Raw genomic sequence first — 27,694 nt, 5'->3', positions numbered from 1 at the left:
TCTTTGAAGGCTATGCAAAATCTTTTGGAATACAAAAGAGGTAACAAGCAATTGGAGCCTCCTTAAATTGTGTTTAACGTCTATCTTGTAGCAGCTTATTGATCTGGAAAGCACATCAAAACATTCTTCTTTTAATGACTTTACTCAATCAGCTTCCACGATATGACTTGGCTGTTCGTGCCTTACACCCACACACCCTTATATAAAGATGTGTTGTCTTCCAGCACTTAATTTCTTTGATACCTAAGGTCAACAAGTTAAGATAATGGCTGAATCGTTCTGCCCCTTTCAAACTTTTAACTGTCACAATACGATCTCCTTGAAAGATACAGTATAATACTGCAACTTTCAAAGCAACAGTACATTTGTTTTTTTTCCAGTTATTCCACCTACTTAAGTATTTATTTTACTAAAATGAGGCAAAAAGTTAATATACTACTGTATATACAGTACTGTAAACAGCTTATCTATTAATTAATTTTCTAACTGCTTCTTCTAATTTAGGGTCGCAGTGGAGCCAAACTCCAGCATGTTGCTTGTATACAGTATATTTCAGTAAAATGATTTTTGACTTTTCAGTTACTATTACTACCTCTTTCTTTCTGTTAACACTTCACACTCTGCAAAATGCTTAATACATCACACCATTCACAAAAGCTCAATGCCAATAAATACATTTGCTAATACAAACTTGTTGTTGCAAGTTACACACATGCTTTATTTGTTCTTGTTTTTTTACTGTCCTTGTGAAAATGTTACACAATATACACAAAATCATATAGTCATTAGTTTGTCCTCTGGACAAACCTCTAGATTTTAATCTAAGTCCAAAAACAACTCAGAGCATAAGAATGCAGTCAGTCCACTACAGCCAAATTTATTGGCAAATAGTGCCAAATTTATTGGCACTTTAGTGTCATGCAAGGTTTATAGTGTGTTTCAAAGTAAATATGCCTAAGAGAATTTCCTTCCTAGATAGTTTTCTGAGACAAGCATGGCCAAAATCGTTATCTTAATAGTAGTTATTTAAAATTAATAAGAGATTCATTTAGTTTTCCTTATTTTTTATCTTCTTTCTGCAATTCCATTATCAGCCACATAAGAAGGACTGATAGACTATTTATGCATTCTGTAGTTAAAGCTGAAAATGAATTTTGCAAATTTCAAACTATGTTCAAAATGAATAAAACATCTGAAGGTGACACAACCCCAAAAACCATTATGATGTTAAGCCAGATATTGTACAATAGTTCAGGTAAAGAAAAAATAACAAAACAGGGAGCAAAATGCAATTCTTTTCTCATTTTGAATCTCTACACCAATATATTTTAAGCAAGTAATTTATTTTGGAAGAAAAAGCTGAACCCAGACTAATTTCATCAACAAGGTGGAGGACTGATTAAGGTTTTGGATGACATTTCTTCAGAAGCAGTTGAACTCCAAAACCGAGAAAATTAATGTTAAAAATCAAGGCAAAATGCAGCTGCAAAAGTAATCAGTTAATCATTTAATTTCCTCAGAAGGAAAACTCCCTGAAGGGTTCAAGCAGTTGGCTGTGGAGTGCTAAGTTTTACATTAAATCAGATAATTTTTTGTTGCCAACTACCCTTGTCTGATTTAAAATAAGCAAAAGAGGGTAACTATTAAATGTTATTCACAGCTTCATAAGGCCAGAGGCTCTAATTAACTGTTAAACAAGTGTTAAATGGCTTTTGAAGTGAATGCAATTTAGAAACAAGGCATTTAGGCACATGCAAGTTTTAACACCTTTTCTACTTTATCCATACAGAGCTGGAAAAGTTTGTAAAACTAATAAGAACCTGCCAACCAACATTTTTTGTCAATTTCCTATTTTCATTTCAGCTCAAAGAATTACTATCAAACTTTTGTGTAATTTTACTCATAATGCATTCAGAGTACTTTTGATAAATGCACTTTCAGAGATGGTTATAGTGGTGTGGGGATAGGGATATAGTTAGTGCAATGTTAGGATGAGGATAGGGATATTTGGATCAGGGTTAGGGATACAATTAATGTAATATTTGGTTGGAATTTCTTTGAACTCACCACCTATCAGATTAGCAGATGTATCCCCAGAATGTGAAGATTGAAGCATACAGTACACATTCAGACCCTCAAATCCAATTGTCAGAAGCTCAACTGAGCAATCAGTCAGAACAGCCAAGATAAGCTAGAGAACACCCCCTATGAAAAAAAAGCATCCCCTTTCCATGGGGAACCTTAACACTCGAGAGACCTAGGGTGTGTTGTTAACATAAGAGACTCATTTTATACTATGAGACATGTTGCAATGGGTCTTTACATATGCACATAATTACAAAGATTCAGCACATGAGACCAAAATGCTATTAGATTATATATTTTTTTAAATATAACTACTTAGGGAGAATGTATGCCGTTAAAGGTTAAGCAAACCGGTAGGCTGTAGTGTCTTTAAATTATATGCCCTGAGATTTTGGTAAAAAGAAGGTGATAAGCAATATTGCATACCACTAACTGGTCATTTATTGTTATGCAGAAGAAGCTCTAAGACAACATGTCAGTTGCTTCTTTCTCCTGTTAGAGGTTTAAATGAGCAACATTGTGCAACTGAAGAAATTTCAATAATGAGAAACTTCAACATTTGTAACTTGAGAATTGCACTTACTGTATGCTACATTCTGGAAACCACACTTTAATCCCCTGATGGTTGAGGATTTAACCAGGATGCTTACTAGCTGACAATAACACCAATCTGCTAGCTCCCTTAGACACATACAGGTGGATTGGGCACTGTTTTTGAGTACATGGGCATTTTGAGATTATGTCGTTGAAGCTTGAAAGGGCAAAGGCTCTTAGGGTCAAAAACGTTCCCAGTGAAATACTGTATCCCTTCCTGCTCCCCAATGCACAATCTGTAGATATTAAGTGTGAGTCACAACCATACCGGAATTATAGTTGCAGGCTTGCTCTTCATCTGATTACATTAAATTGTTCCTAGCACTGAATTAAAGACATAAATCAATTATTTTACAACCCTATAATCTTACTAATACACACTGTATTAAATGGTACTTGCTTGTGTGCCCTTAATCTTTACACTTACAATTTGCTCCAGCTGTATCTGTTCTTGTTGGTTTCTGGGCCAACATGCAGAAATGCAACGCAAAAGATGTCTCTTCACACAAAAAGTTAATCGCATTACTAAAGGCAGGCACAATGAACTAGATCACAACCCAAAACTCCAAGTTCAGTGGTATAATTAGCACTTTAGTAGGAGTAATTCACATTGCCAAAATGTTGCTGAACCAACCTTCCAGGAATACCTTGTAATCATTTCACCATGCACATCCTATTTTACTTCATTTAAAAGCTGTCAGTTCTTTAAATGTATTAATTAGACTCAGACACTCAGACATTGAGATGTGTATGGAATGGCATATTATACCAGTTTACTGCTGATTTCCCTACTTTTTTTATTCAACACCTTGCTCCTTTTTTATTCAATTTGATTTACTGGTTTAAGGATTTTGCTAATGAACATCTGGCACTTTCCGCTAATACTTTGTGATATTTACTGTAAGTAGGTAAATCAAAACTCTAGTTAATTCCCTCAGGTTTTTAAGATTTGGTGTACTGGTTTTGGGGGATATGGAAACAACAGGGAAAAAAAACTTTTCATTAGTTACACTTGGATCTAAATCCCCAAGGTGATGTATGTGAGTTCATTTTTAGCATTCCTGGTGTTGTTTTTCTCATGGATTAATCTCTCTTTGTTCCACATTCAGTTTTACAATATGGGAATACCTGCTGTGAAGCAGGTCTAAACCCAGGGCTTAGATACAAAGACTGAGGGTGGCAGGGGCCTCCCTACAGTAGATTAATAGTTCTGAAACAAGACCATGGAGCTGCCACTAATTCTTTTATCAGTTGTAAATTCTGGGATCAGAAGCATTAATACAGTGACTTTAAGCTTCATTGGGAAATGTTATGTCACAGATACTCAGCTTTATACTGAAGGATAGAGGGTCCATTTTATTTTACTTTGGGCAGTATATCAGTTAGCACTACTGCCTCACAGCTGTAGGGTCTTGGGTTTATTTCCAGTTTTGAGGTGCTTGCCTATGTGTAAATTGCATATCCCCATGCATATGAGTGGATTTTTGTCAAGTGCTCCAGTTTTCTCATGCAAACTAATTAGGTCTGATTGATTACGTTCCCAAGGAGTGGGGATGTTCAAAGGGATTCCATAGTTGAGGGGATTATTCCCAGTATGACCTGTACTGGAAAGGTTTGTAAAGAAAAGAAGAACAAAGACAGTAGTCTGAATTTTCACTATACAACCCCTTTTTTAAATGATCCTGGTAAAGTAGTTCCCTAGCCTAAATAAACAGGGAATGTTAGAAAGGAATAAAAAATAGGAAGTGATTTCCCCTCTAGGCACATCCCCTGAAACATATTATAAGGTAGCCCTTTGGTTCTCTATACACCCCCTCCACATTTTAAATATGACCCATCTCACCTCCACCATGAAAGATTACAACAGTATTTATAGTTCAGTATTTTTACTGTCCTACCATTGATAGATAATGTTTACTGTATATGACACACTAAATTTTCTATACACATTTAACCTTTATAAAAAGCTATGTACTGACATTTTATACTACAGTTGCTTTAGGTACAGTATAGTAATACAGTATGTCTTTACAATATCTATGTTATATATTATATACTATATAACAAAATAGGTTATCTGCTGCAAATTATAGTTGAGGACTGGAAGTTGATCCTCAGTATTCTCAGTCTTTGTTCAGACCGTATTTTTGCTGTATGTTGCAAAAAATATGAAACACTGGAATAATGCACTCTCCATTACAAACCATGCACCAAGCCAATGTTTTACGCATTTCTGTTTAGAACAAGTGCACTCAAAAACAGCACGTAGTGTAAGTATATACCTCAAAATACTCTGCATCAGCATCCAAGTCACCACTTTAAAAGTTACCAGAACATGAAAAAAAAATCTGTGCATGTTGTGTTACTATGGCTTAATAATGTAATTAAAAATGTCACATATTCTTGGTCTTAAACTGCAGAATCTACTTTGTAACATGGCTGTTAAAATATTATCAGTACTAATGAATTCTGTGTTAAGTGATGACCTGGTTTAAGGAAAGTGAGAATGGGAAGAGCACCACAAAATGACACTGAAAAACTGTAAATTGCCCACCTTCATGAGCCTGTGAAGGATTACCGAGAAACTCACATAGGTTACAATAACAAATGGGATAAAATGAACCTACAGTTTCATTCGTAGCACATGTGAGTCTGAGTCTGATAAGATGCTCTTCAGAATCTGCCATAAACACAAAAGTTCACTTCCACCCTGGATCAGCTCCTATGCATTTCTATCTTAATTTTGAGCCCAAAAGATTGTTTTTGACTTCTTCTGATACTTATACTTGCTCAGAGACAAACTTCTGAAATGTTGTTGCTTACTTAAAAAAACAGTTTTGCTAGCTGCTCAATACATCTGTTGATATATTCAGGTCTCTACTGTTCTGTCACCTCAGATCACATTTCCATATGAATTCCTCAGGCACCACATCCTAAGGCAATATCTTCCCATGTTTTGCTTCAGGGTGAACACGCTTCTAGACTACCAATGAAAAGGCAAAAATACATCCAATGAACCACACAGCTTGGGACTTTTGCTGTACGTTATTTTCATTAGAAACAATACACAAAAATTATATATAAACGTATGGCTGAGAGGTGTTTTTCTTCTTGGGATACCAATTTGACATTGTAAAATCTATTTCTTATTAATTTATTTAGAAACCTTCAGATAAAGAAAAACAATTCTGTTAATAGTTTTAGGTCCCTGAAAATCATCCTCATGTTTTCTTAATTCGAACAGAATTTGTGTTTCAATATCAATTACATTTTATTGTTTGAACAACACATAGTTGTTAAAATTCACAGAACTGGAAAACAACATACTTTAGTATGAAAAACTGCATGCTGTTCAGGGCTCAATGAATAGATGTAATAAACATAAGACAAATCTCAGGACTCTTGGGGTTGATCTTTTTTCATATTAATTGATGATAATCAGCACACTGACGACATCAAACTTCAAAGTTTTAAATATATATAGTTTTTATGCCCACAGATTCAATACAGTCTGTAACAAAATAACATTTTAAAGCAAAAAGTGCACTTTAGAATGAAAAATATATTCAAATTGCCCAACATAAATAATTTCAGGATGTATCACGGCAACCCCATTAACAGAATAAAATTTCACCGCATGGTGCAGAATTGCAGATGGTCTCGTAAATTAAAGACATTCTTTCAAATACTGTAAGGGAGTCTAATTTAGAACTGGATGTACTGTAGGTACATATAATATCTAAGAGAATATCTGGGATTAGGAAATATAACTGAGAGCAGACTTTTTTGGCAAAAAAGTCACAAGATTTTAATATTGTATTTGCATAAATTCAATCACAAGATGATTCAATTTATAGATGTAAATTTACAAGTCTAATTTTTAATTTACACTCCTCTCTTCAAGTCATGATAAAAACATGCTGATTAATCATTAACTAACGAAACACAGTTAAAACTGTGCATAATGCAATGTTAAAAATACAGAAAATTGAAAAAATGGAAAACATATTTGTCAATGCATATCCCATAATTGTGAAGTCAACTAGTACTTAAAACAAGATTCTGCCAAAATATTCATCACTTTATTCAGCATTTTAAAAACAGGGATCAAGGGTGTCTTTTATTTATATATATATTGCAACTAGCCTGTACCCTATATTGAAGTCTATCTATAATTTTAGTTTGTGCATTATTGAATATGAGATGGTCAAACCAAAATAAAGATTTTTTTCTTATTTTATTGTAGGGCTGGTGGAAAGTAGAAAATGCTTTGCTTTAATGCACCACTTATTATCTCAAAGAACAAATAACAAAGAGATCAGCTTCTTCCACCACAGCACCAATTGTGCACCAGCCAGGGCCGGATTTCCCATTAGGTACTATGGGTACCTACAAAGGTACCTACAAAGGGCCTACAAAATTTTTAAGGCCTATGAAGGAGGGAAACACTAGGGACTAACAAAAAACAAGCTGAAACAACATGCTTGCGATCGACTCTAGGTGCTCCAAAAAAATAATAACATGCTATCTAGCGGCTGGTCAAGAAACTAGAAGTATCGAAGTGATGGTCGCTCCATCAGTCACGTGGTTTAGCATTAGAATAGTTCAAAGTGCATCATGCCAATTGACATACAGTAATTCAATTGGTGTTTATATCTCATTTTGCACATTTCGGAGTGAAAGTGCCTAGGGCCTACGAATACCAAAATCCGGCCCTGGCACCAGCGTCCCAACTGCAACAACTGAGTAAAGGGAGAATGCCAGGAAGCAATTTGTACAAGAACAGAATGGAATTTAGTCAGGACACCGAGGGTCACACCCCAACTCTTACCAACAGTGCCATCGGATCTCAAATGCCAAAAGTCACTCACACCAGGGCAAATACTACAAGTACTATATGTCTTTTGACTGTAGCACCTAGTAAAAACCCACATGAACATAGGGAGAACATAACAATTCTGCGTAGATGCCCCAAGTCCAGAATCCAGAACATAATACTCCCGCACTGCGAGGCAGCAATGCTTACCACTGTACTACTGTGGCACCCCAGCGAGGATCTGACAAGATCAGGTTATATTGTGGTAATGCTTGTTAAAACCCATTATTGTGATTGTATACAAAGCAAAAGAGAGAAAAAACACTTCTTCATATGGAAGTTGCCATCAGGACTGATGAAAAGAAAAATTTCTGCAATTTAACAAAGCAGAGAATATTACAGTGGGCAGGAAGATTTTCTAGAAAATCACAGTATTTCTGAGCACAAAGCATGACAAAGAAATCTGAGAAATTTGGAATAAAATTCTGAATAGCAGAGTCCATGCTAAAACGAAAGGGACATGCAGTGTTGTCCCAGTAAAGAAAATTTACTATGAAAAACCTATGTGGTTATGTAGAGAAAAACAAGATGAAAGAAAATGTGCTGTCTTCATACTGTCAGTTGCCATTGGGAACAAGAAAAGGTAAGAGACTTATTCATACATTTAAATTTATTTATGAAAACAAGGGCATTTATCATTCAACTTTTTATTGTATTTCACCAAATATTCAGTATTTTCCTTTTGTGTTTTCCTGAGTGTTTAATGTGGTATTTTACTGTACTATTACTGTATTTAATACTTACTAAAACATGGTACAAATATAAGAGAATATAGTGAAGACAATGTTATTTGGTCTCTTATATAGACAAGGAATGTGTTATAGTACCATTGAAATTTACTGCTACACAAATGCATTAGTGGTTAAAGAAACAAAATTAAAATGGAAGAAAAACTGCCTATTTTTTTAGAAGACACTTGTAAAGGTTTTGTATTATCATAATGATGGACTTTTTTAATAGTTCATTGTCCTAAATTCAATTTCCCCATGATACAATAAATCATTTTGGTGATACAATAAAGTGAATATCTTATTACATACAGTACATACATATTGTGTATATACAGTATACTATATGTTGTGGAGCTGGGATATAGAAATAGTGCATTGTGTATAAAGAATGTTAAGAGGCCTCCACCCTCAACAGCTCTGTTCTATAAAGTACATATTGAAGGCGTACCATGGAAAGTACTACATATCCCAGTGAGCAACAGGAGGATTGGTACTTTGCTGAGCTAGGGGGAACAGATGTTGTTAATTAGGCTGTGTTTCAGAGTATAAAAGGGCGTGGCAAACACAACTTTAGACCTATAGTTTGAGATTGGCTTTGTGAGAATTTTCTTAAATCTAAAAAAAAGACACCAATGGTGATGCTTGGAACTGAAATTAAAAAGCAAAGGCTTTCTACTTAAGTGAAGCAGTTTAAATACTGCCTTGATTAGTCAGTAAAGGGATTAGATATCTGGCTGTTTAGGCAGGATTTGCTGATTGAGTTAGGAACTCCAGTGGGAGTTAGACATTTGTTCCTTTTTGATAACTCTGCACCTGGAAAACAAACTGTATCTGTAGAAAATCCCAGAGCCTAAAATGGAACAGCTATCTGCAGTGACCTGAAACCCCAAATATCTTCAGGAGATGTTTAACACATGGAAAAATTACCCGTCTTTAATCTAGTGCTACATGCAACAGTTTTTCTGAAGCACCAAAGAAAAACCAAAGCTGACAAATACAAAGCATGACGGGGAAACACCAGACTTTGGTGAGTCAAGTTGTAATGGCTAGTAAAATTAAGGCAAGCACATGAGGAATCCATATTGCTTTTACTTTCTTTAAATGCTTCTAAGTTTTTTTAATGTATTGCTTAATTTTATACTTTGAAGAAGGGACAATACAATTTTTTATTTATGAAATGAAACATGTAATTTGTCTGCCATGTTCTCTTATAGTGTTTAATTATAACCACATTTAAGAGTCACTGAATTTCTCCAGTCACCAACGGCAAATCCCCAACATGCCCCCTGGTTTCTGTCTGCAAAAGATTTGTAAATCTGTAAAGATGCTCTTAAGCATTGAGTTTGGGATTTGCAAAATGGAGTAGGAATCCTGTTTTATTCTGGGCCCTAAAGATGTTATTGACCATAATCAGCTAGAACACTTTAATCCCTAATTCACCCCCGAACTTTGAGATTGTTACTTAATGAAAAGTATTTTACAAACACCTTTTAGTGACAAAAGAATTCAAAGGCAATATCACTTAACCGGATTTTAGTATTAAAATGACAATTAAATCACATGTAAAATTGCTATTTTTTTAAACCATATTCTGTAGGTATTTACTATGTTCATTTCTTTACTCATGAAAAAACATGAAAGCTGCTGTTGAATTTCAAAGACCAACAAGACAATTGGATGTACTTTTTTATATGAAGAAAGGGATGTCTGAATAATGTAGGGGACATTGATTCCTTTCAAATAAAAGAGGCGGCTGTAATCGGAACAGTGCTATAAATTAAGTCTCACTACAACTTGATGCACAGTCGCCTTGTTTATGAAGCAGAGAACCAACACTGATAATTTCTCCAGTATGAAAACACTTTCTGGCTCCTTTAATGTCCAATCAATAAGTAAAACCTGCTGTTCTTCCCCCTCATGCATTCTTTATAATGGATTTGTAATGTGGCAGTGCAAGACAGATGGTGCTAAGGTTTTCTGTCTACTGATATTTGCCTCCAACACAACAATGCACAAGGGAATAATCCTGAAAGCCCATTATGTATGCATTCACTGAACCCAGGTCGCAGTTCATTTCTTTTTTTCCACCGTTATAAATTGTTCCACTTGAGTCCTTCGCAACGGCCTCATGCAGATATAGCATCACAATTGAGTTTCAAACATTTCCCCACAGTTAAGTTTCACTCAGTTCAGATCAGAGCGTCCAACTGAAAACTACCAAGCAGAACAATTTAGCTCCAATCTGAATGTACCTCAATTCAGCAAAGGTGGGGAAGAAAACCATCTGCCTACAGTACTAGTAAATATAGTATCTAGCTGTCTGGGTTGTGAAGAGAAAATTAAAGGTGGTTAGGCATCTGTTACTTCTGTAATAAAATAAGCACTATAGGTTTTACTTTAAGACTCACTGTACAATTGTACACTGTACAATTTAGGGATTGACAGCTTTAATCTAATAAAAGCAAATCAACATATATTCATGCTGTATTCAACTGGAGTTTTTTTTCTTTATTCTACAGGCTCTGATAAAATCCTCTACTCCACACATTCCTATAAAGGTTATGCTATCTGAAGGTACTAAGGTCTGGCAGGCTGATTTGAAAATGGATTGAAAATACTTCTTGTATTAGATTATTCATGATATACTGCTGAAGTAATGCACGACTGCTCATGCTGTAAAATATTTTATTAGAGACTAGGACCAGAACTCGCAGGCTTTAGATACAGATCTTCTCCATTCCAACGGGCTTTGCCAAGCTGTTAATTTATAGATCATACTCCCAAAGACAAAAGGAAAGCAGTTTGATTTTAAAATTGCAGAAGACTCCAAAGTTATGAAAAAAACTTCAGAGAGTGCCCTTTCTTTCGGGAGCAAACACTGGTTTTATACGAGCTGCTGTAGAATTTCAGAATTGCTCCCCCAGGTTGCCCTAGCAATGTGAAGCAAGAAAAAACTTCAAGAATAAGAAAAGCCCATTTATGCCAACCTCTCCTTCACTACAGTCTCATTTTCCATGGAGAGCCTTGCGTAAGTCATTGTTGTGGCAGGTTAATTCATTAGCCCTTTGTGCTTTAACCTCCAGAGTCCGTTTGAATGCAACTGAGGACACAAGACAGAGGACCTTGCTGTCTTGTCCTGTGAAATATTATTCCCCTTTATAAAATTCAACACAACCAGTTATCCTTCAAGGCAGTTCCAGATATGAGGGCAGTACTGAATGGTCACTGAGAAAGATCAATCTAATCATCTGTCTGTTAAGATGGTAGGGAGATGAAGCACACAGGTTGGGCTACATTTGTATTTGCTCCTTCACCTGCTCTTTGAATGTACACGCAGTTCTAGTTCCTGTTATAAATGAACAGTTCTGCATTATGGTGACATTTAGCTTCACATATACTTAGGAGTGAGACGTTCAAATAGCGTGGTATGTTTATTTCACCAAAATATCAACGAGTATCTCTGGATGCATACATCAGTATTCTATGATGGCATCATTTGTATAGTTTTTTTTTATTTTAGCCTTATAACAAACACCAAATCTGATACTGTGTGGGTTTATCGCCCATCATACAGAACAGAAGTTAAACACCTTTTGCAGTTACAACGTCAGGCATACTGTATCACTGCTATTTAATCTACACTTCACTCTATTGTTTTGATGAGGAGAGATGTCATGAGTGCAATATAGCAAAGAGGAATATATTGTATTCCATCTATTGTATGAGCAGAAAAAGATAGCATGAAAGCCACTACAGCAAACTTCCACTGTAAAACCTTATTCCTTTGATCTTTAATTTATAAGAGTTAGAAATTCAGGTTAAAAAAAATCAAGTCTCATTTACATTTTTTTTTCCTGTCATCTGCGGACTCCAAACAGAGCCTAATTAATGTGTCAGTTTCCCCCAGGGTAGGTGTCCATATTAATTGACTATGTCATAGAAACATTTGTCTTTTCGGCTATTGTAATCTGTCCAGTGTATCTTTTCTCTTATTAGGGAGCTCTTTAAAGAGGTAAAGAACTGTAATTGCATACATACCTAAGTTTGCACAACCTGAGTGATTTGCAAGCTTCTAGCCATTGGACTCTCATTCTTCTCGGAACATGCTCTTCATAACTAAACCTTATTACCATTATCAGACAAAGTGCATGTAGAGAAAATAAAGGACTTGCACTGCAGAAGTGCTCAATTTCACAGAGCTCTGCACTGTACTACACGATAGTCTTCAATACAACAACAACCCAAACTAATGTTAATTGTTCTTTAGGATTAGGTATTGTCAGTTGAATTTTAAATGATTTTAGACTAGTCCTGGACAGCCCTATTATATAATATTAGTAGGTGGCAGAGGGCTGTTTTGCTGAGCATTTTATATGTCCACCTTCTCTGCACTAAGTCATATTTGCAGTGCAAGCCTGGAGGTGTCATTTAATGTTTTATACCAAATTATCTGTCAAACATCTGAATGTTAGGTTTATTTGCCTTTCAGGTATTTGTCCACTGGCTCAGATTACTGTTTTAGATTAATGTCAAAAGTAGAATTATTACATTAAACCAAAGCCAAATTTCCGCTTTATCATGTATATATTTATAAGAGTGCTGCAGCAGAAAATGGATGGACAAAGCTTATGAAACTGGCACCCAGGGAAAAAAAAAAACAACTCTGACTAGTTAGTAATGGACAAGGAAACTCTTGGCTTCCGATATTTATTCAGCACAGTTATTCTGTTCATAAATACTTATGTTGCTTGCATCATGTTCCAGATTAATTGATTGTTCAGTGTTGGTCTAGGTGTGAAATTACAGCCCACATGCAACAGATGGTGTTACCACCCTATAAACCAAACACAACAGGCTGAAAGACAGGAGAGAGGGTGCAGCAGTCAGATGATCCTGTCAAAATTTCAGAAATCTGCAATGCAGACTGCACAGAAATTAGTAATATACCTATTTATATTGGTTTGCCATTTTTATAAAGAAAGAAAGGAGATCTCCTGGAAAAAGGGCCACATCTAATGTACTATTGTGAAGTATGGAAAGAATCAATTATCTTTGTATATTAATTTTCATTCTCTTACTGTATGCTGGTACAGTAATTGTTTCCAGTAACCAAAAGTGTCCTGTTCAAGTAACCACACCAGTTGAAATGGCATTTAAATATGCCAGTTCATAAGTGAAAATTACTGTCACCTGAGAATTTCATATTTCCGACACATTCAAACGTTTATTGGTCCATACACTAAATAAGTCTATAAAAAATAAAAACTACAATAGTTGTGAACTAAAGATGACTGCAGGACCAATGTCCAAATCAGAATAATCTATATGCCTTCAGTATTTACTGACATAATGGAAAAACTAGAACTTGAACCAGAAGTACACAAGGTCGTCTTTTACATAAATGTTGCGTGACTAGAACAAGCTGCCCAATGTAATTGAAAGTGCTTTTTTAATGTCTGTAAATTTGGGTACATGTCAGAGGTTTTTAGACTGGTTAATTAGGATACATCTTAAGTAATGCCTTCAGGTAGGTTTTTACACTTGGTTATACTAGTCTGGCATTACGTGGGGGCGTGTCCAGTGTGGAGGCGGATCTCTGGTAGAAGGGTGACGCCTTGCCTCTGTAGTCCCAGCTGTTTTGGCTTCCAGCTGGGCTGGTCCTATAAAGACACACTGGACACCCTCCGACTGGATGAGCAGGGGGACAACAGGAAAGTGGGGGGGGGGGGGAGGAGTTTTTTTCCGACAGCCCAGGAGGGGATTGCAACCGATTTAAGGTTTTCTTTTTCTTTTTGCCTGTCCCATCACACACTTTCACTGGGGCAGGCATACACATGCATTTTTGTTACGCACTCAGTTCTCGTTTTGATTTGACCTTACGCGCCCTACTCGCCAGACTGGTCCCCTCTAAATAGGGTAAGTCCAGTCTGGTCACCGCTGTGCTAGCGGCTCTTTTTTTCCCAGGCTGGACCCCGTTATATAGGGTAAGCCTATCTTGAGGTAACGCAGCACAGCAGTACTCTTTCTTTTTTTTGTTGTTGTTGCATTTTTTCCACTCTTTTTGTATTTTTGGTCCCTGTTAACCTCACACCGGTGCTTCCGTCCACTCAGCCGCCGGGGCCTCTGACTACACAGATACAATAGGTTCTGATGTACGACCCTTTGGAAAGTCAGCTATCCCACCCAGTGCTGTATACTAGTTGAACATTTCTTTGCTGGTAACTTGCAGAGCTACTGTACATCAGTAGATCAACCTTACGGGAAATCAATAGGGTAGTAGAATTTTTCCACCTTTTTTTTCTCAACTCCAACTTTTAATTAATGTTACAAAATACAACTATTCTTAAAAATTGCTATTTCGTGCAATCATGTAATGTAACTGGTATTAAGAAAATATGCTTATTTTCACAAGTTCTTAAGTATTTTTAAATAACCAGGTGTTATATTCTTCCCTTTAACGTTAAATGAACTCCCTTAGCTTTCTAACAAAGATTTTTCTAAGATCAACTATAAACTTCAGAATAGTCAAATGTCAGAAAATTCTTTTAATATACTGTACTTCACAACATATCCAAATAACACAGGGTTTTATTTGTGACCCCATTTATTCCTGATCCTCACCTGCCAATGAATATAGATGACCTCTGGTGGCAGATATCATTGTTTGAAAGGCTTCCTACTCGTGAGAAAAATGCATTCAAAATCGAAGACAATTATTGCACTTTCTATTCTGAAAACTTAAATGGATGTGTCCTTGTAATGGACAGATCCCAATTATGGCTGTTGTCTCACAGACTTACGACATCTTTCAAAGTGTATCTTTATACATTCTTCTCTGTCAAGAAAAAAGATTCTTCTGGTAATGAAGTCTGAAATCTTATTTCTTACGTTGTTTTGCTTCAGTTTTATTTCTTTAATAGATTCACAGCCCCTTGACAAGATGGCAGACTCTTTTCAAAAAGAAACAATGCTCCAGACTAAGTATTTGTCATTAGACTTTTTGTTATACTTTGTTCCTACTTCTACTTCAGTCTATATTGTATTTAAACAATCATGGTATTAGACTGACATTGCTACTGTAGACGTAGGAGATGGTCTAGGTTTTGTGTCCTGAAGATATCTTTATCTACTGTACTTTTGTATGATTGACATCAAACTTAAATCACCTTAAGAATGTGATTTATACAAGGAAAAATTAGTTATTACTTTAAATGCTTACTGAGAGTAACTTATGATAAAGATGCAACTCTCAATAAAATGCACCATTCAATAAAACATTACCTGGTAGAAAGATTTCTGTTAAGCATCACATTTACACTGTTAAAAACAAAGGAGGGGTCATCTCCACTGTTTTACACAGATCGGACTCATTGAATTGTTTCATTTGCCAAATGCATTTCAAGGAGAGACATACACATTTTTCTCAATAACCTAAAGAGCCAATGACATGGTTTTAAAAACTGTTAATTTATCCATATGCACCGAAAGTTTGGTTTACCAAATCCTTTCTACATTTATAAAACCACAAACAACTCCATTCCTAGTATTCACTATTTCAGTTTTTGAATCACCAATTTTCTATCAAGTGTAAAATAACCCATGTACAGTAACTGCTGTCATGCAAGCCACAAAACCATTTTCATGTTCTACAGTACATATAGCAAAGCAGGCAATGATGAGCCTGTTATAGGATCCATGGCAAAATTAACGATAAGCAACGATAAGCAAGTAACTACAGTGTATGGAAATGAGCTTTTTTGCATCTCGTATATGCATAACATATATTCAATTTATTGTATTTCAGGCCATTTTTCCATCTTTACTTTTGGAAAGCAGAAGAATTTGCTACCGAACAAATTTGATTGCAACTAATTAATCTAACTGTAAAAGTAAATCTTACAGGCTCTTTAAGCAGACAAACACCTGAATATTCTCATTAAAAATAAAATTTTAATTTAAAAAAATTAATAAGTGGAACTCCATGGGGGGGGAATCAGAGGTAAGATATGCGTGCCTAATCAAAAGCATTCAATTATTTTTGTTCTGCTTATGCGAAAGGGTCAAAGACCCATTCAATTCGTAATGTGTGTTGTCACTGTAAATTCTATATGATATAAACAGATGATCTTTTCAAAGCTCATTCTCTAAAGAGTTTGAAATATACTGAAGGTGTACACTATTCTGAAGAAGTATACTTTCTGCTCCTAATAACCTTTCATTCTACTTTTTTATCACCTCAAAGAACAAAAGAGCTTCTTTGATCATTGGAAATTCCTAATATCTCAGCAGGTGTCACACTAGAGATGGGGAGGAGGGAACAGAAAGGACACTGCATGGAATACATTGAGGAAAACTGCTATTATGTAGGAAATAAATTCTGCAGGTCTAGTCTTGTTTTGTCGTTATTCTGCCATGATTGCTTTTGTCCCTGACAATTCTGAACAAACTACATAATGCAAATTCTGACATGAGGCAATCTGTAGAATACTCCTTGATAATTAAAACTAATTCTTTAAAAAATGGAAACCCAAAGGGGAAAAAACTGAAATTGAAAAACACCCTTTTCCAATGTGTTGGCCAAGAAATTAATGAAAAACAAAAATGCATGACAGCCAACAAAACTGGCAACTGATGACTGTATTTATCACTTGTCCAAATACATGTTTTTCTGTCTTACCCATGTACTATAGATGTGATCTGAAGACACTACAGTTGCAATGAAGTTTGATATAGACATGGCGGTCTCCTCTTGCTAGCATATTTATACAGCATACAGTACTGCAGTTTAAAGGGGAAAAAAGTGGTGACTGGCACTCAACATCCTAGTCATTCTGCAGGGATTGGGTAACCCACGGCAGAGCAGAAATACTTCATTCCACTTCTCCACTTCCCATCACAGCATCCAACAATCTGGAAAATGCTCTCCACATATTAAAAGCTCTCAATATTTTTTCTATTATGTAATTTTACAGTTTCCACTAATGTCTCCACACTCCAATCACTGAACATTACCTGGAATAACCACTGGAATCAACTTTGTTGGTTTACTTTAATATTAGATCTCTCTCTATATTGTGTACTGTACTAAGATTGTAAGGGCTAAGTTTCTTCAACCTCTCTTCACAACCCATTTCATTACAGTAAGTGTGGAATGAATTTTGTTGCACTTCTCTGGATTCTTGTATACCTGTATGAAGTGTCTAGATGTGATCTAACCAATGCATTGTACAGTTTAACCCTGTCTTGATTTGTATACTACACTCTTTACTAGAGTATGTAACCTATCATTCCATTTTACACTGCATTGCTTAGATGTTGGGAATATTTTTTCTTTGTTCTTTAACCCACTATGTCTTAATTCTGCACCTCACATTAACTATCCTTTATTGTTCTTACCTATGTGTAAAACCTGTTAATTACCATGTATCCCTCCACTTCTGAATCATATACTGTACAAATCATTTCTATTTACCTGACTCTGTTGTTTGCTGGGCAGTATCCTAAGATTTAGATCACATGTAACTTACTGCTTTGTAAATGACACATCAATCAATATTTACTATATGAATATATTCTGTACACATGGAAGAGTGTCATTCCCAACACTGAGGCCATTCTCAATCTTAGATGCTTCCCCTTTTGTGGTGCCTCTGGACACAAGATGCACCCCATAGCATGTTGACCATAATGCAATAAACCTTGTATAAATTATATTGCTGCTTCTTCAAATGATGATCAATGTTTTTTTTTAAACTTTAACATGCAATTGAACTGTCAAATAGAGGCTATATTTCTCCACTAACCAGCAAAATTAATTTTAACAGTACCTTTTTCTGCAGCTTTGGAGAGGTTTATGTGCTTGAAAAACTTAGAACTTGAACCAATTATGTAATCTTGTAATATGGTGTTTCAAGTCCCAGAGCTGTCTTTAGAAATAGATGTACCTGGATAGCATAAAATAACAAGTAATAGGTCTATTCCATGCTGAAAAGATAAAGAAAACACAATGTTTCGGCCATGGAGTCTTTCAATTACGTTGAAACCTTGTGTACAGTATATTACGAAACGTTGTGTTTTCTTCTCTTTTCAGCATGGAACAAACCTATTACTTGTTCCTTTGCAGCCTATGAATGCTGAAGCAGGTGTCCACCTGAATTATCATAAAATAAGGTTACACTGAAGATTTCTTATTCAGGCAATTCTTTAATGTTTAACACGATCAATGTAAGACATACAGTAAGGTACTGATTATCCTGCAGTGGCATGGATTTGAAAGATCCCATTTTTGTACAGCCCTTCCAAAGTACAATGGCTGTACTTACTATGTCCGCCATCAAGACTGCAGAGTTTGGCCTGCATGTATACTTACAGTATGATAAAGTTCTTGAAACACAATTTAACTAATCCATTTAAATATAAATACTTTGAGATTTTGATATAGTGTATTATTAAAATGGGATATCATTTAACACAGAACAATTTATAGAGAGCAAGAATAAAGTATGTTACATTAACTACTGCTGCAAACTCGGTTCCAATTGAACCTCAATGTCAAATTGACATTTGACATTGAACATCCTCATCTTTTGTCCAGTAACCTGCTCTGGCTAACACTTTACCAGACAGCGCTTCTAGGATTCTACTAGAACCCAGTACCATCTGTCATGCTGGTAGAAAGTCAACAGCTGTATGTGACAATATTCAAATTTCATTGAGGATATGTGATGTTGTGGGATTTTCTGAAATTTGCTTTTAGAGGTTGTCTCGTTGCATAAGTTTTTCGGGCTTTTAAATATAAAAGCCTAGAGAGCACCTGCAAACCAGACTTGAGAAATGAATCATCTCCAGATCAATAATTTATAACCTTTCCCCAAGCCAAGTTACTTGAAAACCACTTCACAGTTCATGACACTGACATAAAAATGGGGGGGGGGGAGGAAGCAATGCATTTCAGTTACTCATTTATATGACAGGATTAGAGATCATGAAATTTACTGAGTAGAAAAATAAAGCAATGATTAATAGTGTATTCACAGAAATGAAAAACTTAACTGTGGGCATCACAGTTTATTAGTCACTTTAAGCTGTGCACACCAAATATAAATACCACGTCTTGTAATAAATGACAGAATGCTATCTATGCAAACAATACATTGACAGATTCTTTAATTTTGTGCGGGGGGGGGGAAAAAGCAACTTTTTTACAAGGAGTCTGTGAATAAAAGAAAACTAAAGAGACCAAAAACGGGGGAAATGGCCTTTTTCATTCTATACAGAAACAATTTTACCTGGCACTCATTTTAATATCACTCCAGGTTACTGATAGGGAAATGTCTCAGGCATTTAAAAATACGTTTTAATTCTGATGTCATCTTCAATCCTGTAGAAGTAACTTCTGCCACCTTGAAAACAGTCAACATCACAAGCAGCAATGAGCTAAATTCTCTCGGAACTTCAACCTATTCTAAAGGGTGTAGCGTCAATATCAGCCAGAAAGGGGATATAAGAATGATGTGTTCCTTCCGTTCTCGCATCCCTGTGATGGTTGGAGCTGAAATCGATCAAAATCCGTTAATTAACTCAGATTACAGATTGCGAAGGCCTTTCTCGGGAGAGGCTGACTGAGTAACTTATTTTTCCAGTCTTTTTTTTTAGTAACCCAGTATCCTTAAACCGTGTCACTGCAAATGGGAATGTTACAAATTTAACCTAGCGCCACTATTCAATTACTCCACATCTTACGGGTATTCTTCTTAAAGTACTGTATGTTTTGTTTCCGATATTATTTTTCGCTTATCTTTATTAATAATGTTATGGGAGAAACGGGTCCGAACAAATGAAGTTGTAGCATTGACGTACAGTACTGTACTAGGCAGTGGCCAGACTTTATGGTTAGATACACTAGCAACGCTAAATTGCCGCTGGTTACTAAGATCGCAAAAAAACCTTATGCACTTTTAGTTCGAATGTGTTGTGTACTACAAAGGAAGAAGGGGAAAAAACAAGGCGATGAAACCATCAGTTACACATTTGAAAGACGAGGCACGTTTCACCATACCAGCAATTGCTAATAGTAACTTTTCTAAGCCCCGTGTTCACTTTGAAAGATGAAGAAAATTGTTGTAATGTTTCCTTAATAAAGCTTTTTTTTAAGTGCAGAATTTAAAAAGTAAAAAAAAATCGCAAGAAAGATAACTGGCGAAAACATGAAATCCATTAACAGTATTGCTGGGCGGTGGCTTTGCATCTTAAGGCATTGGTGGGACAGAGTGAATCGACAAAAGGATAAAAAGCCACATTTTTAAACGCTTTTAATGAATTTGACTGAAGTCTTATACTGACTTGTAAAATAGTCATATTGTCTGTTTTTCTTTGTGCGCGTTTTCATTCAGTCAAAATCTGCATAATTCGAAACTATCATCCACGATCATCACTGCTCTGAAGAGAAGCGCCTCATTCTTTTCAGAAATATTTAAAACCCTTTCAAACATTCAAATTACACCTTTAACAAAATATCATGTAACCTAAATCACTTACTAGTATTCTGACCTTGGACGCTGGTACGTGCGTAGACTATTCCTTAACTTTTACGCTAAGGTGTATGGAGTAATCGAGAGAGGTCATTGAATTCATATCAATAGCAAAGACAGTTCATACGTATACTATATCATGTAGTGTTCCGCATAAATACTATTTTTGAGCAACACGGATAGATGGAGAGCAGTAAAATGCAGGAAACAGTCATACTTTCCAATACCTTATATACAGATACTGTACATATTGTATAATTGTAGATTTAAATTTGTGGTAAAGGAAAGGCTGATTCACAGATCAACCTTGACAGAATCAAAGAGAGAATCGTTCCTGAGCCGCCCAGAAAAATAAAAGCTTATGCTACTACGACCCCAAGATGCAGACTGCTGCAAATACCATATTCAGGTCAGCGAAGAATCCATGTGGAATGCCAACAATTTAAACCATAAAAACAAATAAAATGGTAAAAAGCAACCAATTAAACCCTCCAAATGAATGCCCATAACGCAATTAACCATACAATGTTTCAATGCATATATTAAATAACGAACAAAAGAGTAATTTCAGTTTCTGCAAAATGTACGGAAGATACCGAGAATCCCATCTCACACTAGTTTCAGTGATAGTGCCTTCCTTCACAGAAATTATTTTTAAATTGTCTATAGCAATGCACAGTATCTTACGTGTCTTATCGTGGTTATTTAAGAACTTAACTTAAAAGTTTAATCATTTGCTGCATGTCATCATTAGAAATGAAATGCATCCATTTAATGCACCGTAAATGATGGAACATCCTGATACTCAATGTGTAAAGCCCAGACCTCGTTGCAGTTAGCATAATGTTAATGCGCTAGTTAAGTACTGTAGCAAACACAACCTATCCTTTAACAACGCTTAAATCTACAACCAGCAAAAAGAAAAAAAATACTCTCATCACCCGCAAACAAAAAATATAAGTTTTTGAATAGATTTTTCCCAAGTTAAGGTATAACCATTTTCATTTTTATTGCTTTCGCCTCTGAGATTTGATTTTTTTAAACTAGGAAAATACTGTATCTAGTATCAGGGGTTCACCTCCATTTTAATATAATCGTCCAAAGAAATGCTCTGGTAACTTGCTTAATTTCAATTACTTAAAATGTGATTAGCGTTAATACATGCTACGCAATGCTTAACTGCTTAATCTTATGCTTTTGTCTTTTGCGAAATAAGAACATTCCACGTTATTTTGTTTTTAATTACGATGGTATTTTGAGAGCCTGCAGCCTAACAAAATGCATTTTTTATCAAATGAAAACATCAGAATTGTCATTCCATCACATCTTAAAGCATTCGTTATAAAATACCCCTATACCCACTCGCATCCAACGTGCCAGGATTATAATTGGAAAAGTCAGAAGAGTCTGGCCAAAAACCTATATCGCAAGTCGTTTAACTTTAAAGTTTTACTTTACCTTTTAAAACGATCCCACAGAAGCTGTAAAGAATAAGTAAATGCTGCTTGAGAATCATTCTTCTCCTTTCCTTCAGCTAAGTGAGCTGGCAACTCGTCTCGCTTCTTTTCCTTATGAAGACTGTGGTGTATCCAGGTGAGGCGTGCAATTTAAACAGTGGAGAATTATACGCTCCTGTGCGAATGGTGATGTTTGTCAGGTCCCACAGTTCTCCCGATCCTGGCGCTGAGACACCGTTACTGTGACTGCTTGCTAAGAGATGCTCTTGCTATGAAACAGAGAAGTGCAGTTTCAGCCTCCCTAGCCCAGGAGCCGCAGCAAACCGAGTCCCGCCTACGTATTTGACAGATGAAGACGCTTCACCAATAGCGGGCGCCTACAAATATTCCACGAGCTGTGGCTTTGGAAACCGCTGGGCGAGAGAAACCCAGGGAAAACAAAGAGCAGGCACTGAGCTGTGCGCGGAGATTGGCATGTACAATGTCCAATTCAAATCGCCTTTGCGCTTGATTATCCAGTAATTTCAAGCTAAAGGCAACCGTCCAGTATCGGATCCTGTGAGACTTATTAGCAGGTGCTCCGCCTTGTTATATGGTTGCTGGCAATTGTAACCCAATCAGAAGCGTTGAAGTTAAGATGAGCACTGTTAAAATAAAGATTCCCCTTCTTACTTGGGAAGGACAAGTGTGTTTCTGAAAGGACAATGACTGCTCACGCTGCTAGAGGAACCAGACCTTGAATTCAAAGTTTATTCAAGTTTACCGCTCGTTTGCCTAAAGAAACTGCGTGTACCATAAATTAAATTACACATCATATTATGCGATATTTACTGAACTCTCAGTATTTGATTTGCCTTTCCACCCACAGTATTACCACGTACAGTATACAGGTACCTTGCCCTTTGTTCACTACAGAACTCTCACGATGTCATAGTGTTATGAACAGTTAAACATTTTCATTTTTGAAAGCGCACATAGTTTAAAACATGTCCGGTTGTAAAATTATAGATAGATAAGACTTTATTGATCCCGAAGGAAAATTGATTATATACAGTTTATATATAGTATATAACTTAATTTGACTTTATCTAATCTGAATTATGGCAACGTAGAATTTTTTTTAATGCTTTAGCAGTACAATTGAACTCAGACACAGATCTAAATTGGTGTAGCGCTGACAACCGCTTCCCTTTCTCTTGGACTTTTTTTTCTACCCCACATTTACTCTTGAGTAAATTGGACCATAGCTCATTGTTATTCCCACTTTAAGTGGGTCTGTTATTGTATATCTACTGTATACAGAGATGTTCCCACAGTAAAATGATTGTTTAGAGCCAGTTACAGATGGGTCCATTCCACTATGGCGTTTGGAAAAACAAGTTAATCAAACTGGGATAACACATGGTCACAGACTGTAATGTTAAGTATCGATAGAGTATCCATGGCTTTGGCATTTTGGTATGACTACAACACGTGTTTTATTACTTAGTCTTAACTTATAACACAACCTTTCTCAACTTTGATCCAGATATTTGAATATATGCATCTTTTCTGTCTGCGTGATGGTATGGAGAACTTTACCACTTGTGAGGAAATGTTTAATGTTTAAAAAAGCATTTTCATTCAGTTTCATGAACCGCTGTTTGTTCTTAAACTCATACACTAAGTACTCTGTCAAAATTCCTCTTTAGTATTTTCCTGCAGCATTTAATCAAAACAGTTTATTGAAAACCGGTTTTATATTCCCTTAAAATATACTTCCTTGGCTGAGCTTCTGGCATTTGCTGACTGATTTGTAAGATAACAAGATTTGATAGTTGCTAATTTTAGTATTGTCTATGTAAACGTAGGTTTTGTACTCTGCATATTTTGTTTTCAAGACACTATATTCTTTAGTGAAATGTCACATTAGATTTCATCAGGATAGATGTACAGCAGAGGTGATCAGAAAGAAGGGTCAGATCTGTGAACTTTTCTAAATCTTATAAAACTAGAAAAACAATGCAATTCGTTGCAAAAAGAAAGCAATGAAGTTCTGTTCTGATTTTTACGTTTTATACATGTTCCAGAAGGTAGTTTTGCACTTTACATTACAGGAAAAACCATCTGAAAATGCACTATGAAGACTTAATTCTTTGTGGTTTTCACTGATTTATTGTAAGACATTATTATAAGTGATAAGTGATTTGAGCAAAAACACATTAAATGTAAATTTTACTAGAATAACAAATAGCTTCTACTTTAGGTATAGACACTTTGTTTTTTTTTCTTATTTTGACTTTACAGCAGCAGAGCAGGCACAATACTCAGTCTATAAGTTGCTTTTCAATGCTTCTTGGTACAGAAGAAAAGGTATTTTTTACAAATTATATCCAGCAATATTTTGCCATTTCAGTCCCTAATTTCACACTTGCTATTTGACCTAGGTCATTCTCATGTTGGCATGATATCCCACCCAAGCAGCCTCTCTTCTTTTTATGTTTTTGTAGAAGACGATGATATCTAAGAATAGTAACTTGGTCGATACACGTTTGTGTCCCAGGGGTACGGGAATGGTTACAGTCCCTGTCCAATTTCTAAAATATCCTGAATCCTAAAGATTTTCAATGTACTGTCCAATGCAACAGTCTTCCATTATTTATTAGACAGAATGACATTTCTTCTTTCCTCATTTTCAAGTACTTGGTGTTGCAATGTTAACATTTAAGAATAAAATGTGGATCACAGTGCAGTTTCCGTAATGTGCAATGTTTACATTCAGAGTGTTTTTATATCCTAGGCACATTTGCGTATGCTTTAGGTACTGTATATGTACATACAAAAACAGAAATACAGCTAACTTTGTTAGTTATTTCTTTGAATTTCAAAGAAATGTAAGTTTTGGCTAGAGCCATATCACCCTGAAACACACAATGCACTGAAGCTAAGCAGGTGTGAGCCTGCTCAGTACCTGGAAGGGAGACCTCCTGGGAGAAACTAAGGTTGCTGCTGGAAGATGTATTAGAGGGGCCAGTAGGGGGTGTTAACCCTGCAGTCTGTTGGTTATAATGCCCCAGTGTAGTGACGGGGACATTATACAGTAAAAAGACACTGTCCTGCGGATGAGACATAAAACTGTCCTAACTATCTGTGGTCATTAAAAATCAGGTTGTTTCTCAAAATGAGTAGGGATATTACCCTGGCATCTTGGCCAATTTTGCCATTTGCCTTTACCAACCATGGCCTCCTAATAATCCCATCTATGTATTGGCTGCATTACTCTGTTCTCCTCCCCACTGATAGCTGATATATGGTAAGCATACTGTCTGTACTGTGGCTGCCGTCGCATCATCCAGGTGGGTGCTACATATTGGTGATGGTGGAGGGAAGTCCCCATTACCTGTAAAGTGCTTTGAGTGGAGTTTCCAGAAATTCCTTGTATAAATGTAATTAAAAACAACAATAATATGCATAATAATTATGTTTTGGTTAACAAAATGGGTGTATGTAGATGGATGTTTGTTTTTTTAACTAAAGCAAAGAAACAATGAGATATTTTCAAAAACCATATGCCAAAACACTGAAAATTCTTTCCATTTGCCATTTGTATTTAAATTTTTGGAAGCTACATCCATGAAGTAGCCTACTCAACATTTGTCTTGGATTTCATAATTCATTCCAGGATATTTTAGCAGATGTCTGAAGCCATAGAAATACTGAACGGCTAATGTGGTAGCAATTGCAGAGGATTTTGTGGATTTTCTCAAGCAACATTTCAAACTTGTGTGCCACTTGGGAGTTGTATTGTTTATCATCTTTAGAATCTTGAGATTGTACACTGCTGTTTCAAGAAAAGTGCAAAGGCCAACAAATCTGACTGCTTGTGCGAACACATAGTGGACAGTAAAACGCCCCTTTGGCTGTATACTTGAACATATTTGCAATATTTTTACATTCCTGACATTTATTTATCAAAGATGTAATAGCTAGCTGAAGCTACTGCTTACTCTCAGATTATTGCACAATTAGCTATTTTGTCATTAATTTAATTAAAGGTTAAAATTAAGTGAAGTAACTTGCTATTTTCAAAGGTTACTTTTTGAAATCTACAGCACTGAAAACAGGTCAAAATGATCACCCACAAAAATAACTAAAATAAAAGCAAGATTTAAACATTGGCTTGCTTACAGGAAGTTGACTGAGAATTTTTAAAGGTAACATTTTGATACATTTTTTCAGACAGTGGTTTCCACAGAAAACCTGAATAAAAGTCAAGTGTCCTTCAAGTAGACCGCTTTAAAGGTCACCAATCAGTACAAAATAAACATGTTTCATGAGCTACTTTAACCGATTAGAGAAGTGATCATGCAGTCATCATGCCTTAAAATGTGTAGAAATTGCTATGTATTTAGGGAATACCAAGCATCTGTGAGGAGTTCCCAATGTATTAAAAATTTGAGAAACTGTCATTTCCTGCACTGCGGTGTGGCTAGAAAAAAGTGAGTGGTAGAATTTATTTGCCGTGAAATTTAAGAAGCTATTTCATGTCACTAATATTTTAAAATAAGACAAACCTTCATGCTTTGGACTCAAAGACTCATGTCGCTTTGACTTTAGCAAAGTATACTGTTAGAATTTCTGTTTAAGCTGGTCTCAGCTGCTACATCAGCTTAGTAGGCAACATTAAAATCAATGATGCACGACTTTTAAAATGTTCCAGTTGTTATGATGTTGTGCAATCCAGGCTGGTGACATTACATCCAGTATTTGCTTTCCCAAGTTTGGTGGTGAAATAGGAACTCTATCTTGTCCATATTTGGTAAACCTGCTCTTGCGATAGCTTTGAAAATGGGACAAACAGTTCCATTAGACTGAACGTTTGATCATGTTTTTCAGTGGATTTCCCAATGCTATGAAGAGGCTGCCCAGTGAATGTTTTGCATAGAAAAAAAAATAGTATACATTATACTGTATGTTAATTTTCTTAACTTACAGGTGGAACAATTAGGTAGTCTTTTGAGACAGCTAAACAGTTTTCATCCACAATCTGATAACGTATTGTACAATATGAGGTAGTTATAAGCTTTAGTAAAGTGAATCAGTTTGTGTTTATCAATCCTAGCAACTCTGATCTGGTGCTTTGCATGATTCTTTGCAAGACATTGCACCTTCTGGAAACGTGCTTTATAGGGACTCTGATAAAATCCAATTGTAAAATCAGGCCATTTCATCTATAGTACAGATAACTGAAAAGAATCCAGGAGAACAAGCCAGCATGCATGGAATTGGAAATCACTTCAGTTGAATCAACCACATAATCAAGGTCTTCAGACTATGGATGTCCAAATATCAGCTGGCACAAATTAAGTCTTAATGCCCAAGATACAATTGAGTCACTGCTTTTTTGAGTACCTGTGATTTTCTCACTGGTAAACTTTAATT

The 27,694-nt window shown here is 35.9% G+C and overlaps 1 protein-coding gene across 2 annotated transcripts in view; it reads right to left on the bottom strand.

Moving 5' to 3' along the window:
- LOC148830690 (cell adhesion molecule 2-like) overlaps positions 1–22,400 on the bottom strand; it is a 691,585-nt gene extending 669,185 nt beyond the window's left edge. For both annotated transcript variants that reach the window (XM_088921768.1, XM_088921769.1), the window contains exon 1: positions 22,275–22,400. In XM_088921768.1, the coding sequence (XP_088777894.1) occupies positions 22,275–22,332 (58 nt within the window). In that variant the 5' untranslated portion in view covers positions 22,333–22,400. The remainder of the gene's footprint in view (positions 1–22,274) is intronic.
- Between the last annotated feature and the right edge of the window lie 5,294 nt (positions 22,401–27,694).

The sequence above is a fragment of the Atractosteus spatula genome, chromosome 7 (assembly GCF_055471065.1).
Source record: "Atractosteus spatula isolate fAtrSpa1 chromosome 7, fAtrSpa1.hap1, whole genome shotgun sequence".
NCBI classification, from domain to species: domain Eukaryota; kingdom Metazoa; phylum Chordata; class Actinopteri; order Semionotiformes; family Lepisosteidae; genus Atractosteus; species Atractosteus spatula.
The sequence above is the reverse complement of the archived record's forward strand: the minus strand, read 5'-3'. Positions and strand labels throughout refer to the sequence as shown.